This window comes from Myxine glutinosa, chromosome 7, assembly GCF_964187855.1.
Source record: "Myxine glutinosa chromosome 7, kmMyxGlut1.1, whole genome shotgun sequence".
NCBI lineage: Eukaryota > Metazoa > Chordata > Myxini > Myxiniformes > Myxinidae > Myxine > Myxine glutinosa.
In genome coordinates, this window is record NC_136267.1 from 12,620,698 (window position 1) to 12,636,627 (window position 15,930).

The window sequence follows — 15,930 nt, forward strand, 5'->3', positions numbered from 1 at the left end:
GCTATAAACGGAATACAGGGCCACCTGGCGTACCAGGGCGTCCATCCCCGGTAAGGGGTAGGCATCCAGCTGTGTAAAACGATTAATCGTCTACGAATAGTCGATTACCATTCGCCTGCGGTGGGCCCCACTCCGCACCACTAAGACTTGGGCCCGCCACAGTGACCTACTGTGTTCTATGATACCGTCCTTCAAGAGCAGGGCCGTTTCTTCCGCAATGAATTGCGCGTCCGCGCGAGAGTAGCGCCGCGATTTGACGGCTACAGGGGTACAATCAGTGGTCAGGTTGGGGAACAGTGAGAGTGGCACCATGTCCATTTGAGCGAGGGCGCACACAGCGAGCGTGTCCGGCCCTCCGAAGTCTATTTCCAAACGTCCATGCCGCTTAAGGAAATCTAGTCCTAACAGAACGTCAGCGCATAAGGCCGGTAATACCATGAGATACACATCCGGGAACGTGCGTCCGTTTATCACAAGTTTCAATCGACACGCCCCTTTTGTGCTCAACCGAAGTCCCTGAGAGGCCATGAAGATCCGGCGGGTTGTCCCGAGAACCGGCCACCCATGTTGATGCACGAGTCGCTGATTAATAAAACTATCCGTGGATCCCGTATCAATCAAAGCTTGCGCAAAAACGCCCGCGACCGTGAGCGGAATGAAGGCCTGCGCTAGGCCGGCAGACCCGGCAGGTATAGTTCCGGCCGGGCGAGAAGATCGCGCCTCGTGGGTGGATCCCACGCCGGCTGCAATCCTTCGGGCCTCAGCAGGAGCATTGAAGTCAGTTGGCTCATCGGTAGTTTCATTTGCCAGAGTGTGTGTGGGGTGGTCGTGAGAGCAGCCGCCAGATGGCGCTCGAGCCACAGGAGAAAGGTTACTGCCATCTGCAGATTCACATGCCAAAGTGGGTGCATGTAATTCACAAAAGCTGCCGTCAGATGGCGCTCGAGCCACGTGAGAAAGATTTCTGCCATCTGCAGATTCACATGCCAAAGTGGGAGCATGTAATTCGCAAAAGCTGCCATCAGATGGGGCTCGTGTCACGTGCTGCGTTTGCCGCACCTCGAGAGGCATTTCCAAAGTAGGAGCATGTCGCTTGTTTGAAGTAGACGTTCGAAAGCCAGTCAAGGTCGGACGCTCTGTGACCGGTCGCGTTCGCGCCATTTGTTTCGGCGGCCCGACGTATCTCACCAAGGTCGGGCGAGAAGCCAGAGGCCCGCGAGGAGGAGAGCGGCTCTTCAAAGCTGAGCAAGGCACCCCGTCCGGCGCTCGATCCGTTGGCTCCGCGATGAGCCCATTCAAGGTCGCTCGGGAATGCGTGCCCCGAGCGGCCTTTCTGCAGACCTTTGCAAAATGGCCTTTGGTGGAGCAGAGGTGACATGTCGCCTCTCGGGCCCGGCATTCAGAGCGAGGATGCTGCCGATTTCCACAAAAATAACATTTTGCATACCGGGCAGGCTGTGGCCTGGCAGCGGCGGCAGCAGTGAGGCAGGAAGCGGAGTCCGCTTCCGGAGCACCCAGAGACTCGGCCGTCGTGGGGGTCGGGTCCTCCTCCGTATCCTCGGCGGTAGCCCTCTCAGGTCGCGCGAGTTGCGAGGTCCCCGCCACGACTCGTGGGTGATCATATGCGGTCAATTGTTCTCGGGCATCGGTGTATACGCGTGCCAGCCGTAGTGCTTCTGTAAATGTCAGCTCCGCGACCTCCAAGAGACGGAGCCGCAAGACTCCAGAACTAATTCCGGAGATGAATGAATCTCGGAGCAAATCGTCCTGCACTTGCTCGTGGGTCCGGACGTCCTGCACGCAGTCTACCAATAAGTAGCGCAGCTCCTGCGCGAAGCGATCGATCGATTCAGACGGTTGCTGTCTCCGCTGAGAGAGTTGATGCCGGCCGTGCACAGCGCTCCGTGTTTTTACGTAGAGGCGCTTCAGCTCGGCTAGGGCCGTAGCGTACGTCCCAAATCGAGAAATGTTCTTGAAAACAGTGTGATGGACCTTGGACTGTAACACGGACAGCTTTATCGCAGCGGTTGGCTCTGTCTCGTGAGCCGCAAAGTAATTCTGCAGCGTGTTGAGCCAATGAGCAAACTCCGATGCAGATCCCTCAGCTTGAGGGTCAGCTCCGAGAATCGGTACCACGATCATCTTGTGGTCAGCCATTCGGCGATCTAAATGATATTAAATGTCGTGAAAATCAAGCTCAGACACGACTTGACCTCTGGGTAGGTTTTAATATCATTTAGATCTGCAGTACATCCTGTAAAAATACATGCATGCAACAGGCATTAAATCAGAGTATTTCAAGAGCAGCAATGGAAGTTTCAATATAACAATGGTTAGCGCAGCGCATCGTCAGCGCAGCATTTGGGGGCGTACATACCATTCAAACTACTGGATAATGTCACAGTGAGTTCCGCTGAAGTGTCCGCACGCCCCGGTTTGTCCCGGGTCTTATAGACGGCCCCTTCCGTAGCGAGCACCCCTGGGTTCGCCTTGGTATAATTTCACTACAGTATGTATGTAGTGAAATGTATGTACATGTATGTATGTATGTATGTATATATATATGTATATATATATATATGTGTTAATATATATATATATATATATATATATATATATATACATATATATATATATATATATATATATATATATATATATATATATATATATATATATATATATCACATATATATTATATATATATATATATATATATATATATATATATATATATATATATATATATATATATATATCACATATATATCACATATATATATATATATATATTGTTGTGGATATGAGGACTGTATTTTTTTTTAATTGTGTTGTATTGTGGTAAATTGGTAATGAATATTGCTTGAGTCTGCGCCTCCTGCCTCCGGAGCTGTGTAAAGGTCAAAAGGGCGTCCCATAATTAGTCCACAAGCATACACGTCAGCCAATAATAGAATACCCCTGTTCGATAGTTATATCTTATTCTGTGTTTTAGGTAAGGCTGTGTCTCCCATTAATTGAAATACTCCATTGCACCCAGTGAAAGAGATAGATTCCCTTCATTCCCACTCCCAAAACTTCATTCCCACTCCCAAAACTTTCATTCCCATTCCCAAAACCTCCATTCCCCCTTTTCGTCGATTAGAAACTACCTCCGCTCCAATTACCGCCATTGACCACGAGGCAGGGTCGGAGAAGAAAGGCGTGTCTCCACCTCGTCATAGAGGGGAGGAGTGAGCCAGCCCCACTCGACCAACCATGAGCCAGGGGTTTGGCTAGAGAGGGCGGAGGAAGAGCGATCGGGGAGGTTCAAAAAGGTTGAGGGGCGGGGCCTATATAAACCCACGGCAGGGCGTTTCCCGAGGAGATGAGCTTTTACAGAGTCGAGGAGGGAGGAGATCAGAAGACAGGAAGGCCTTGAGTTGGACTAAGCAAGAGAGGAAGTTGTTGGACTGGGTGGGACTAAGAAAGAGAGAGAAAGAGTCCTGAAGCTTGTGAGGGAAGGAGAGAGAACCCGTCACACCAACCCCCCACCCAGCCGCGTTGGCTCCACCAAGCGTTCACCTCCACCAAGGCTCCACCAAGCTCCGCGTTGGCTCCACCAAGCGTTCACCTCCACCAAGGCTCCACCAAGCTCCGCGTTGGCTCCACCAAGCGTTCACCTCCACCAAGGCTCCACCAAGCTCTGCGTTGGCTCCACCAAGCGTTCAGCTCCACCAAAGCTCCACCAAGCTCCGCGTTGGCTCCACCAAGCGTTCACCTCCAGCGATCCACCTCCTGCGATTCCTGTCAGCATTCCCCCGCGTGAGTCTGTCTTTTGTTTGTTCTGTCCCTGGTTAATTAAGACTGTAGGTAAGCTAGCGTTGCACTGTGTATCTAATCTCGTCTGTAAATAAACGTGACTGCTTTCTTCTTGATTATATGTGTAAATACAACATGCATTTTAAGGCCATGTTCCCTGCTAGAGCGGGGGTTAGCCTTGCGGTCCCCATGACAATCTTCTCCATTTTGCCCTATTTTCTGCATCTCTCCTTGTTAACCCCCTTGCCCGCATTTCTTCTTCCACCATCTTTAGCCAAGTCTTTCTCGGTCTTCCCCGTCCTCTACTTCCTTCAACATTAACTTCCATCACTCTTCTCAACCAGTCACTTTCATCCTTCCTCAATACATGACCAAACCATCTCAACCTGTTCCTCTTCACAGCATCCATCACAGGCAATATTCCCATCATCTTTCGCAATTCATCATTTGTCTTCCTCTCTCTCAACGATACTCCGCACATCCATCGAACCATTCGCATTTCCACCCTTTCCAGCCTTCGTTGCTGCTCTACGTTCATTACCCATGTCTCGCTCCCATAAATCATAACACTTCTCACACATGCAGCATACACCCTTTCCCTTCAGCTTCAGCGACACTCTCCTCCTCATCAGCACGCCACTCAGTTTCCCGAAACTTCTTCCATGCACATCTCACTCGAGCAACCGTTGCCGAGTCTGATCCACCTTCTCCATTCAGCATGTCTCCGAGGTAGCAAAATGTTTTCACACCTTCCAGCTTCACGCCGTCTCCAAGATCCAACTCAACATTGTGTACTGTGTATATATATATTGTATATATTGTTATATATATATATTGTAAATATATATATTGTATTGTATATATATATATATATATATATATACTGTGTATATATATTATATATTGTATATATATATACTGTGTATTGTGTATATGTAATGTGTATATGTGTATATACAACATTGTATACATATATATATACTGTGTATATATATATATATATATATAATACTGTGTATATGTAAATAATAAATCCAATTACTCTTCTGTACGTCTTCTCGTCTTATTCCTTTTTCCTCTTTGTATTCGGATCGCTTTAGAGTTTTCCCCGATTGAATAGCGGTGGCGCGATCCAGCCAAAGTTTGGGGTAAATCGGGTGTTAGAGTCGGGGAATAACTGTTCGGGTTCGCGGTAATACACCACCGCTCGGTCAAAATAACATCTTAACCGCGTCCGCAACAATATATATATATATATATATATATATATATATATATATATATATATATATATATATATATATAACTGTGAGAAATAGTAGAAACTCCACAGTACGAGCAGGGCGTCTCATTTGCATTGAATAAATAATCGGGAGATTGAATAAGACGCGGACGTAGCTTCAGGGCTTCGATCTTTAATTCGACAAGCTTTCGACCAACAAAGGTCTTCTTCTGAGTCGGCCCCAAGTTCAACGGAAGCCCTGAATACAGTATATATATATACTGTGTATATATATATACTGTGTATATATATATACTGTGTATATATATACTGTGTATATATATATATATATATATATATATATATATATATATATATATATATATATATATATATATATCATATATATATCATATATATATATATATCATAATATATATATATCATATATATATATATATATATATATATATATATATATATATATATATATATATATATATATATATATACACAGTATATATATATATATATATATATATATATATATATATATTATATATATATATATATATATATATATATATATATATATATATATATATATATATATATATATATATATACACATACATACTGAAACGCAAAAGAAAACTTACCACCTTTGAAACCTTTAAATATCAACAACAACACTGCGTGCAGTAATGTGTGAACTTATTTGTGGACAATAGTGTCCTCACTGTCAGACAAAACGGTCACGGGATGGTCACTTGAACCTTCAATGGTCACTTCATAGCACAGCTGTTGAACAGCCGTTTTGACTGTCAGTGATTAGCCAAGGGGTACGGGATGATTTTAATGAGCTGCACGTGATGTCTTGATATTGGCTTTAAAAAGGCCAGTGCAAAATGGGCATTTTGACCGAAAAATTTGACCATTTTGACCCAACTTCAAAAAGACCGAAAACGCAAAAGAAACTTACCACTTGTTTAAAATGTAATAAAATTGTAACAGTTCAAAATAAAACAAACCAACAATTACTAATTGAAACATTGGCATTTTATTGATGACATGTCAAGTTTTTGACCAAGATACACCATCTCATCAGTTTGTTCTACAGTACAGAACAGCACAGGGTGCAATGTCAGTCCCCTTTCAATAGCGTGTGTGGCCACCATTGTTTTGGATACAGGCAGTGCATCGTCGGCGTATACTGCCTACCAGTCTTTGGATGGATTGCTGCTGGATTCTGTCCCACTCAGTCCTCAATGTCTGAAGCAGCTCTGCCCGTGTCCTGGCCCTGCCAACTACGCGTCTCCCAAGCTCATCCCACAGGTGCTCTATGGGATTCAGGTCAGGGGAGAGCGCAGGCCACTGCATGGTGTTGATGTTCTCGCCTTGGAGAAATGCAGTGGTAAAGCGAGCAGCATGGGGACGAGCGTTGTCATGCTGAAAGGTTCTAAGTTCTGGGTGGTCTAGCAGGAATGGCAGAAGATGAGGTCGCAGGATGTTATCCACATACCGCTGGGCGTTAAGATTCCCATCCACAACCACCAGTGGCGTCCTGTACCGGCTTGATATGGTGGCCCACACCATCACACTTGGGCCACCCCACCTGTTGGCTTGACGCACGCAACAATCGGCATATCGCTCGCCAGTTCCTCTCCAGACACGCTCACGCCCATCAGGACTGTCCACACAGAACCTTGACTCATCGCTGCAAGCGACCTCGTTCCACTGCGCCAAGGTCCACCGCTGATGCTGCTGGAACCATCTCTGTCGGTTGCGGCGATGGGCAGCCGTCATCACGGGGCCTCTGTATGGTCTTCTGGCAGTCAGACCATAGTCATGCAGTCGTCTTCGTGCAGTATCATTGGAGATCCGTGGGTTTGCACGCCCCGAGTTTCTGCCGCAGTGCGGGATGCTGGACGGAATCGATCCCGCAGGTGACTTCGGACTATCTGCCTGTCCTGCCTTGCAGTGGTGACTCTTGGCCTCCCTGATCGAGGTCTGTCATCTGCAGAGTTGTGGAGGGTGTCTCTGTCCACCAGGGCCGATATCGTCTGGTGTGAACAGCCAAGGCGACGTGCCACCTCACGGTAGCTCAGTCCGCCTTGCAGCATGCCCACGGCACGCTGCCATTGATCCCTTGACAATCATGGCATGTTGATTGAAATGCCCATTTTGCACTGGCCTTTTTAAAGCCAATATCAAGACATCACGTGCAGCTCATTAAAATCATCCCGTACCCCTTGGCTAATCACTGACAGTCAAAACGGCTGTTCAACAGCTGTGCTATGAAGTGACCATTGAAGGTTCAAGTGACCATCCATGGCCGTTTTGTCTGACAGTGAGGACACTATTGTCCACAAATAAGTTCACACATTTACTACACGCAGTGTTGTTGTTGATATTTAAAGGTTTCAAAGGTGGTAAGTTTCTTTTGCGTTTCAGTATATATATATATATAAAAATAAACAGTACCTTGTTCTTTATTTCTAGACAGGTATACTGCCATACCCTTTAACCTTTTGGGAAATACACAAACCCATCCATTATCCACCCTTATTTGCGTCTGAACTTTCATCATTGACATGGCAAGGTCGGTGTTTTCTATGAAGTCTGTTCAGATGCAGGTGATAATTACGTGGTCCTACTTCTCCCTCTTCCCTAACCCTCATTTATCCAGGAGTTGTGTGTGACTCCTAGTGGTAGGTGTTGTTGTGAGGTTTTAGTTAACCTTCGTGTGAATGTGAGTGTTGATGCACGTGTTGTATACATTTTAAGGCAATATGTGTTGTATTACTTGGTGTGGACCCGACCATCTTGGTTGTAAAGCACTTTTCCCATTTAAAGACTAATATAATGAATATGCAGTCCCCAGACTTGGATAAATAAAACTTGCGTTCAAGCTTGAGTGGAAGAATGGGGGTCCTGAAGCACACTAAAATTTAACATTGAAGTCAATGGAGAAAGCTAAGGTTAATTATTGACTCGCTGGATTTTCAATTCGATTTTATCCTCCAATTCATTTCCATCCTCGAGATTTGAAGGTGTTCGACAGACATTCGCTGACGCTCATTCTCACTCACTACGTTTGTTCGCTGTTAGTCGGCGCATTCAAGACACCACATTCTCCTTCTATTTGTGTTGGGGAAGGGGAATTAGGGAGGGTAAGGGGAGGCCATTCTCCTTATACTTGTAGTGGAAGGGAAATTGGGGGAAGATGAATTAGGGAGGAGAAGGACATGGAAAATTGGGTGAAGTGGAATTAGGGAGGGTAAGGGGAGGCAGTAATGGGGGAAGGAGGAATTGTGGAGGGGGACTGCATTTGATTATACTCACTAAGTGGACCAATTAATATTTACCCTGCGCTCGCCAAACATAAATCGATGTTAAGCAATCGATTGCGTTCGTGTGCCATATGTGTCGTGTGCCGTGTGCCGTGCCGTGTGCCGTACGTGTGCCGTGTGCCGTGTGCCGTACGTGTGCCGTACGTGTGCCGTGTCTGCATTTAAAAAAAATATTTTCTCGGCAACCGTTGGTCCGATTGACATGAAATTTTACCATGCAGGCCTCTGCCTGTACATTTTTTTTGCTGACAATTATGACGTCATATGTGACGTGGTATAAGCACCATATTGGAAAAACTTCACACCTCTACATCTCTGAAACCACTCCATGGAAAATATTGAGACCTGGCTCATTGTCAACTACTCCCCATGGTGAATAAGATATGTTAATGATGATGTCATCGGTGCTTACGTTTTGACGTCATAATTTGACAAATACAACACTTATCCAATCATTATGAATTTTTTTTCAGCAACTGTTGGTCTGATGGACAAAAAATTTACACCATAGGAGCGACTCCTCTGTTAGAATATTTTAATGACAATCATGACATCATCGGTCATCTGGTACAGTCGCCATCTTGGAAAAACAGAAAGACGTTGCACCACTATATCTCCAAAACTGCTATATGGAAAAAATTGAAACTTCGCTCATTGTAAATAACTCCAAATGGAGAATAGGCGTTAACTATGACGTCATCGGTGCCATAAATATGACGTCATAATTCGACAGGGACAACATTTAGTCTGATCTGTTTGAAATTTGTTGAGCGTGATTGATATTATTAGAGAATATAAATTTATGATGTCATCGCTCACTTGGTCTGGCAGTCGTATTGGATCAAAGAAAAAAAAAATGTTTAAAAACAGAAGAGTTGGCTCACAACAAATTGACTGAGCAGGGTAAGTATTCTATGAATACCATCTAGTTGTTTATGTTTTATTTTAGGGAATAATTGAATTTTCTAATAACATTCATCACCATCAAGTATATTAACAAGCAATATGTTGGAACTTGGTTCTTGGTACAAGTATCTTTGTTGAGCAGAGATGAAATGATAGACCTTTCTTAATATCCTTGTTTGAGCACCTCCTGAGCCACATATCATTTTAAGATTGTAGTAAATTATTACTTGCAAAATCGAAGATTTTTTACGTATGTTGGTCGGTTCCGTTAGTGGTTCTGTCTGTTTGTCTGTTTGCCTGTTTCTCACCGGCCTGCAGGTCACAATTCTAAACCGATGGTCACGAAACTTCACCAAGTTGTATAAGTCGTCCCAATTGAGAAGCCTATTGATTTTGAGGTTAAAGGTCATCGGGAGGTCAAATTTCTAAAATCGCCATTTTAAATCCGATTGACTTGAAAATTGAATAGCATTTGTATATAAAGTCACTAAATTGGGAAATGAACTATTTTTGAGATCAAAAAGTCAAAGGTCAACTCAAGGTCAAATTTTAAAAATCAATTTTCATCTAAAAAGCCGTCATTTCTCAACCGATTGACTTGAAAATTGAACCGCATTTGCATATCGAGTCACTAAATTGGGAAACATACTATTTTTGAGGTCAAAAGGTCAAAGGTCAACTCAAGGTCAAACTTCCAAAATCATCATTTTTCATCTTAAAAACTGTCAATTTTCATTCGATTGACTTGACAATTGAACAGCATTTGCGCATTGTCACTAAATAGGGAAACCAACTATTTTTGAGGTCAAAGGTCAACTCAAGGTCAACCTTCCAAAATCATAATTTTTCATCTGAAAAATCGTCACTTTTATTCCTATTGACTCGAGCTTTGATCAAGATTGTCAATTTTAATCTTGATGAAATGGACAATTTGCTGCATCAATGGACAATTTTTTTCTCTTGCGGAGGGGGCGGCGGGGTGGGGGGGGGGGGGCTGATTTTGCAAGTATCGTGCTCTGCATGATGTCTTCTTGTTTGTTTGTCTTTTTGTCACCGGCCTACAGGTCACAATTCTAAGCCGATCATCACGAAGCTTCACCAAGTTGTACAGGTCGTCCCAATTGAGAAGCCTATTATTTTAGGGGTCAAAGGTCAAAGGTCATCTGGAGGTCAAATTTCTAAAATCGCCCTTTTAAATCCGATTGACTTGAAAATTGAATCGCATTTGCATATCGAGTCACTAAATTCGGAAATTAACTATTTTTGAGGTCAAAAGGATAAAGGTCAACTCAAGGTCAAATTTAAAAAAATCATCAATTTTCATCTAAAAAGCCGTCCATTCTCAACGGATTGACTTGAAAATTGAACAGCCTTTGCACATTGAGTCACTAAATAGGGAAACTAACTAGTTTTGAGGTCAAAAGGTCAAAGGTCAACTCAAGGTCTAACTTCCAAAATCATCAGTTTTCATCTGAAAAACTCAATTTTCATCCGACACTTGAAAATTGAACAGCATTTGCATATTGCCTCACTGAATTGGGAAACCAACTATTTTTGAGGTCAAAGGGTCAAAGGTCAACTCGAGGTAAAACTTCCAAAATCATCAATTTTCATCTGAAAACCCATCAATTTGCATCCGATTTACTTTAAATTAGAACAGCATTTGTGTATTGCCTCACTGAATTGGGAAACCAACTATTTTTGAGTTCAAAAGGTCAAAGATCAGCTGAAGGTCAAACCTCCAAAATCATCAATTTTCATCTGAAAATAACCCATCAATTTTCATTCGATTGACTTGGAAATTGAACGGCACTTGCACATTGTGTCACTAAATAGGAAAACCAACTATTTTTGAGGTCAAAAGGTCAAAGGTCAACTCAAAGTCAAGCTTCTATAATCATCATTTTTCATCTGAGTAAACATCAATTTTCATCCTGTTGACCCGAATTTTGATCAGATCGTATATTTTAATCTTGATGAAATGGACAATTTGCTGTGTGAATGGAATTTTTTTCTTGGGTGGGGGGGTGAATTGTGCAAGTATCATGCTCCGCATGGCGTCTTGTTTTTTCATTGATTTATTGGCAACCATCAAAATGTTCTGTCCATTCAAATATGTTGAAAACTTCCAGGAGAAGCCGATAACTTATTTGAACTTAAATTTATTCGCTTATTTGTTTTATTTACTTTTCTTTTGGTTATCTCTTCAAAAAGACATATTTGATATTTTTCACATTCGTTATGGTTTCCATTTAAATACCAAGGTTGCGTTTTTCTCCACTCTTTGGTTTGGTTATTGCTTGGTTCTATCATTTATATATCAGTAAAAAAGGCGGTGGTAGCCCGTTAAACACCCCCACCCCCATTTAAAAAAATCTTATCTCTTATGTTTTTCTTAAATCTTATATTTATCAGGTTCAGATCAGATTCAGCCAGGTTCAGATCCGGCTTTTCAGTGGGATACCAGATCCAGCCAGGTTCCGATCCGAATTTTCAGTGGGATACCAGATCCAGCCAGGTTCAGATCCGGCTTTTCAGTGGGATACCAGATCCAGCCAGGTTCAGATCCGGCTTTTCAGTGGGATACCAGATCCAGCCAGGTTCCGATCCGAATTTTCAGTGGGATACCAGATCCAGCCAGGTTCAGATCTGGCTTTTCAGTGGGATACCAGATCCAGCCAGGTTCAGATCCGGCTTTTCAGTGGGATACCAGATCCAGCCAGGTTCAGATCCGGCTTTTCAGTGGGATACCAGATCCAGCCAGGTTCAGATCCGGTTTTCAGTGGGATACCAGATCCAACCAGGTTCAGATCCGGCCTTTCAGTGGGATACCAGATCCAGCCAGGTTCAGATCCGGCTTTTCAGTGGGATACCAGATCCAGCCAGGTTCAGATCCAGCTTTTCAGTGGGATATCAGATCCAGCCAGGTTCAGATCCGGCCTTTCAGTAGGATACCAAACATAAAATAACGAGCCTGGCAGAGGTATGTGCATACCTCTGCCAGGCTCGTGGCAGAGCCACGTCTAACATGTGCCCTTATCGTTTTCGCTATTTTCGTCATGTTTAGCATATATGGAAGAAGAAGTCTGAATACACGCGGACACGGACAGACTTTGCATTAACAGAGCTTTCTCGTTGTTGATGTTCTGCTCTTTTGTAAGCACTTTTTGTGGACTCGACATGAAGTTCATTCCTTTTTCTCCAAACACTATTTGCAATATATGTTGTGGCTGAATAATTTTCTTCTCATATTTATTGCAGACACATTCCTGGGAGACTTCCTGTTGACACATCCTGTGTTCATGCCTCTGAAGAAGCTCTGTCCAGCACTAATGGGACAATATCCTTTACTTCTGTGTCATGTAATTAGTTTTGGGCAATTAGTTCTGCTTATGTAAATTCTAATATTACCTCCAATTACATTAAAACAAATCTACTTTCGTCTCGTACTGATGTTTTTAAATTTAACTTGTACCTCCATGTGGATAATGAGTTGAACAATCCAGTTTGATCAAAACATAACATTTTTTTAACAGGTATGGCAATGATAATTCAACAGGTATAGCAATGATGGCTTAACAGGTATGGCAATGATAATTCAACAGGTACAGCAATGATGGCTTAACAGGTATGGCAGTGATAACTTAACAGGTATGGCAATGATAAATTAACAGGTATGGCAATGATAACTTAACAGGTATGGCAATGATAACTTAACAGGTATGGCAATGATTATAACAAAACTGCCAAGGACATTTGAGAGTTGCCATCACTGTTGGCATATCAAAGGGTCAGATGAAGCTTGCTGATGAATGAAGGTCAACAGATGTGCCAATATTACCTGCATGCTCCAGATGTGCCAGTATTACCTGCATGCTCCTGATGTGCCAGTGTTACCTGCATGCTCCTGATGTGCCAGTATTTCCTGCATGCTCCGGATGTGCCAGTATTACCTGCATGCTCCCAATGTGCCAGTATTACCTGCATGCTCCTGATGTGCCAGTATTACCTGCATGCTCCTGGTGTGCCAGTATTACCTGCATGCTCCTGGTGTGCCAGTATTACCTGCATGCTCCTGATGTGCCAGTATTACCTGCATGCTCCTGATGTGCCAGTATTACCTGCATGCTCCTGGTGTGCCAGTATTACCTGCATGCTCCTGATGTGCCAGTGTTACCTGCATGCTCGTGTCTCGCTGTATTCTCCTGTTGGGTGCTTTAAATATTCAGTTAATATCACAACATTGTGGATGACATGTTAACATCTCATGAGGTTTACTCAAGCAGTCATTTGACTGAAGTTCAGTGCTCTCATCCCCCGTCTCACTAATCAGCCGATGCACCTTTACTACAACTGAACCTATCATGCAAAGTCGGCGGTACAAGGCTCGGAGCAAGAGAAGGCCGACTACGCCCTGGGTACCAAACGACGTGTTGTTCAACTTGTGTTGCAATGGTCTGCATTGCACAGTGAACTCCTTAAGGAAGATACAATGGCAACGGCCTTACTCGAGGTTCGATAGTTTTGGAATGAGGGTTCAGTGTAACAATTATGGAATTGCATTTTGTTTTCTTTTTCTTTGGTCTTCAAGGCTTCGTATCATGCTTCAGCAAACAGGAAGACAAAGACAAACAAAGTTGGTTACATCGCTGTACAAAGGTTGATGGGTTATTAAACTGACCGAGCGGTAGACGTTTATATGCCGGGTTTAAGTTACAGAACCACTACATCATGACAATTAGTGTGGCAGGAAGGAAAAGGGAAGTAACGGAAGGGGCAAGAACATGGGAGTTGGTACGTGAGAAAGCACAAGGTTGTGACTCACAGCAGTTTTGAAGGACGAGAGGGAAGAGCATGAGTCGACAGACACAAGGAAGTTAGTTCCATAGAATGGGGAGATGGACATAATCATCAATGGACATAAGCTTGCAGCTGGGGGTGGTGGAGGCAGAGGGTTGTGTTCCTCCAATAATTCTTGCAACATGGTGACAGGAGAATTGCAGGGGGAAGAAAGGGCAGGTGCAGATGAGACCAGAGGAGACGTGGGAGAGGACTGGTCACCAACCTGTCTGCGGTGGGTGACAAACAGACCTGGAACTCAGCCCCCTGGCAAGCACTGCCAATGTCTCCCAGAGCATTTGATGTATCCGTCTTAATCGGAGCAACATATGAAGCAGCTGCACCAGCCCATTGTGGGGAGCTGCAGTCCATGCCACTTTGGATGCCCATTGTGGGGAGCTGCAGTCCATGCCACTTTGGATGCCCATTGTGGGGAGCTGCAGTCCATGCCACTTTGGATGCCCATTGTGGGGAGCTGCAGTCCATGCCACTTTGGATGCCCATTGTGGGGAGCTGCAGTCCATGCCACTTTGGATGCCCATTGTGGGGAGCTGCAGTCCATGCCACTTTGGATGCCCATTGTGGGGAGCTGCAGTCCATGCCACTTTGGATGCCCATTGTGGGGAGCTGCAGTCCATGCCACTTTGGATGCCCATTGTGGGGAGCTGCAGTCCATGCCACTTTGGATGCCCATTGTGGGGAGCTGCAGTCCATGCCACTTTGGATGCCCATTGTGGGGAGCTGCAGTCCATGCCACTTTAGATGCCCATTGTGGGGAGCTGCAGTCCATGCCACTTTGGATGCCCATTGTGGGGAGCTGCAGTCCATGCCACTTTGGATGCCCATTGTGGGGAGCTGCAGTCCATGCCACTTTGGATGCCCATTGTGGGGAGCTGCAGTCCATGCCACTTTGGATGCCCATTGTGGGGAGCTGCAGTCCATGCCACTTTGGATGCCCATTGTGGGGAGCTGCAGTCCATGCCACTTTGGATGCCCATTGTGGGGAGCTGTAGTCCATGCCACTTTGGATGCCCATTGTGGGGAGCTGCAGTCCATGCCACTTTGGATGCCCATTGTGGGGAGCTGTAGTCCATTATTGTGATAAAAGTGAAACATTCATATCAAGAGGATATTATAATGATAAAAGTCAAACATTCCTATCAAGAGGATATTATTGTGATAAAAGTGAAACATTCTCATCAAGAGGATATTATTATGATAAAAGTGAAACATTCATATCAAGAGGATATTATTATGATAAAAGTGAAACATTCATATCAAGAGGATATTATTATGATAAAAGTGAAACATTCATATCAAGAGGATATTATAATGATAAAAGTGAAACATTCCTATCAAGAGGATATTATTGTGATAAAAGTGAAACATTCTCATCAAGAGGATATTATTATGATAAAAGTGAAACATTCATATCAAGAGGATATTATTATGATAAAAGTGAAACTTTCATATCAAGAGGATATTATTGTGATAAAAGTGAAACATTCTCATCAAGAGGATATTATTATGATAAAAGTGAAACATTCATATCAAGAGGATATTATTATGATAAAAGTGAAACTTTCATATCAAGAGGATATTATTGTGATAAAAGTGAAACATTCTTATCAAGAGGATATTATTATGATAAAAGTGAAACATTCTTATCAAGAGGATATTATTGTGATAAAAGTGAAACATTCATATCAAGAGGATATTATAATGATAAAAGTGAAACATTCCTATCAAGAGGATATTATTGTGATAAAAGTGAAACATTCTCATCAAGAGGATATTATTATGATAAAA

General features: G+C 43.4%; 1 protein-coding gene across 1 annotated transcript in view; it reads left to right on the forward strand.

Moving 5' to 3' along the window:
* The first annotated feature begins 845 nt into the window (after window positions 1-845).
* LOC137413105 (rap guanine nucleotide exchange factor 4-like) overlaps window positions 846-15,930 on the forward strand; it is a 291,223-nt gene continuing 276,138 nt past the window's right edge. The window contains exons 1-4 of the mRNA XM_078782642.1: window positions 846-911; window positions 11,698-12,187; window positions 12,544-12,622; window positions 13,642-13,795. Of these exons, the coding sequence (XP_078638768.1) occupies window positions 846-911; window positions 11,698-12,187; window positions 12,544-12,622; window positions 13,642-13,795 (789 nt within the window). The remainder of the gene's footprint in view (window positions 912-11,697; window positions 12,188-12,543; window positions 12,623-13,641; window positions 13,796-15,930) is intronic.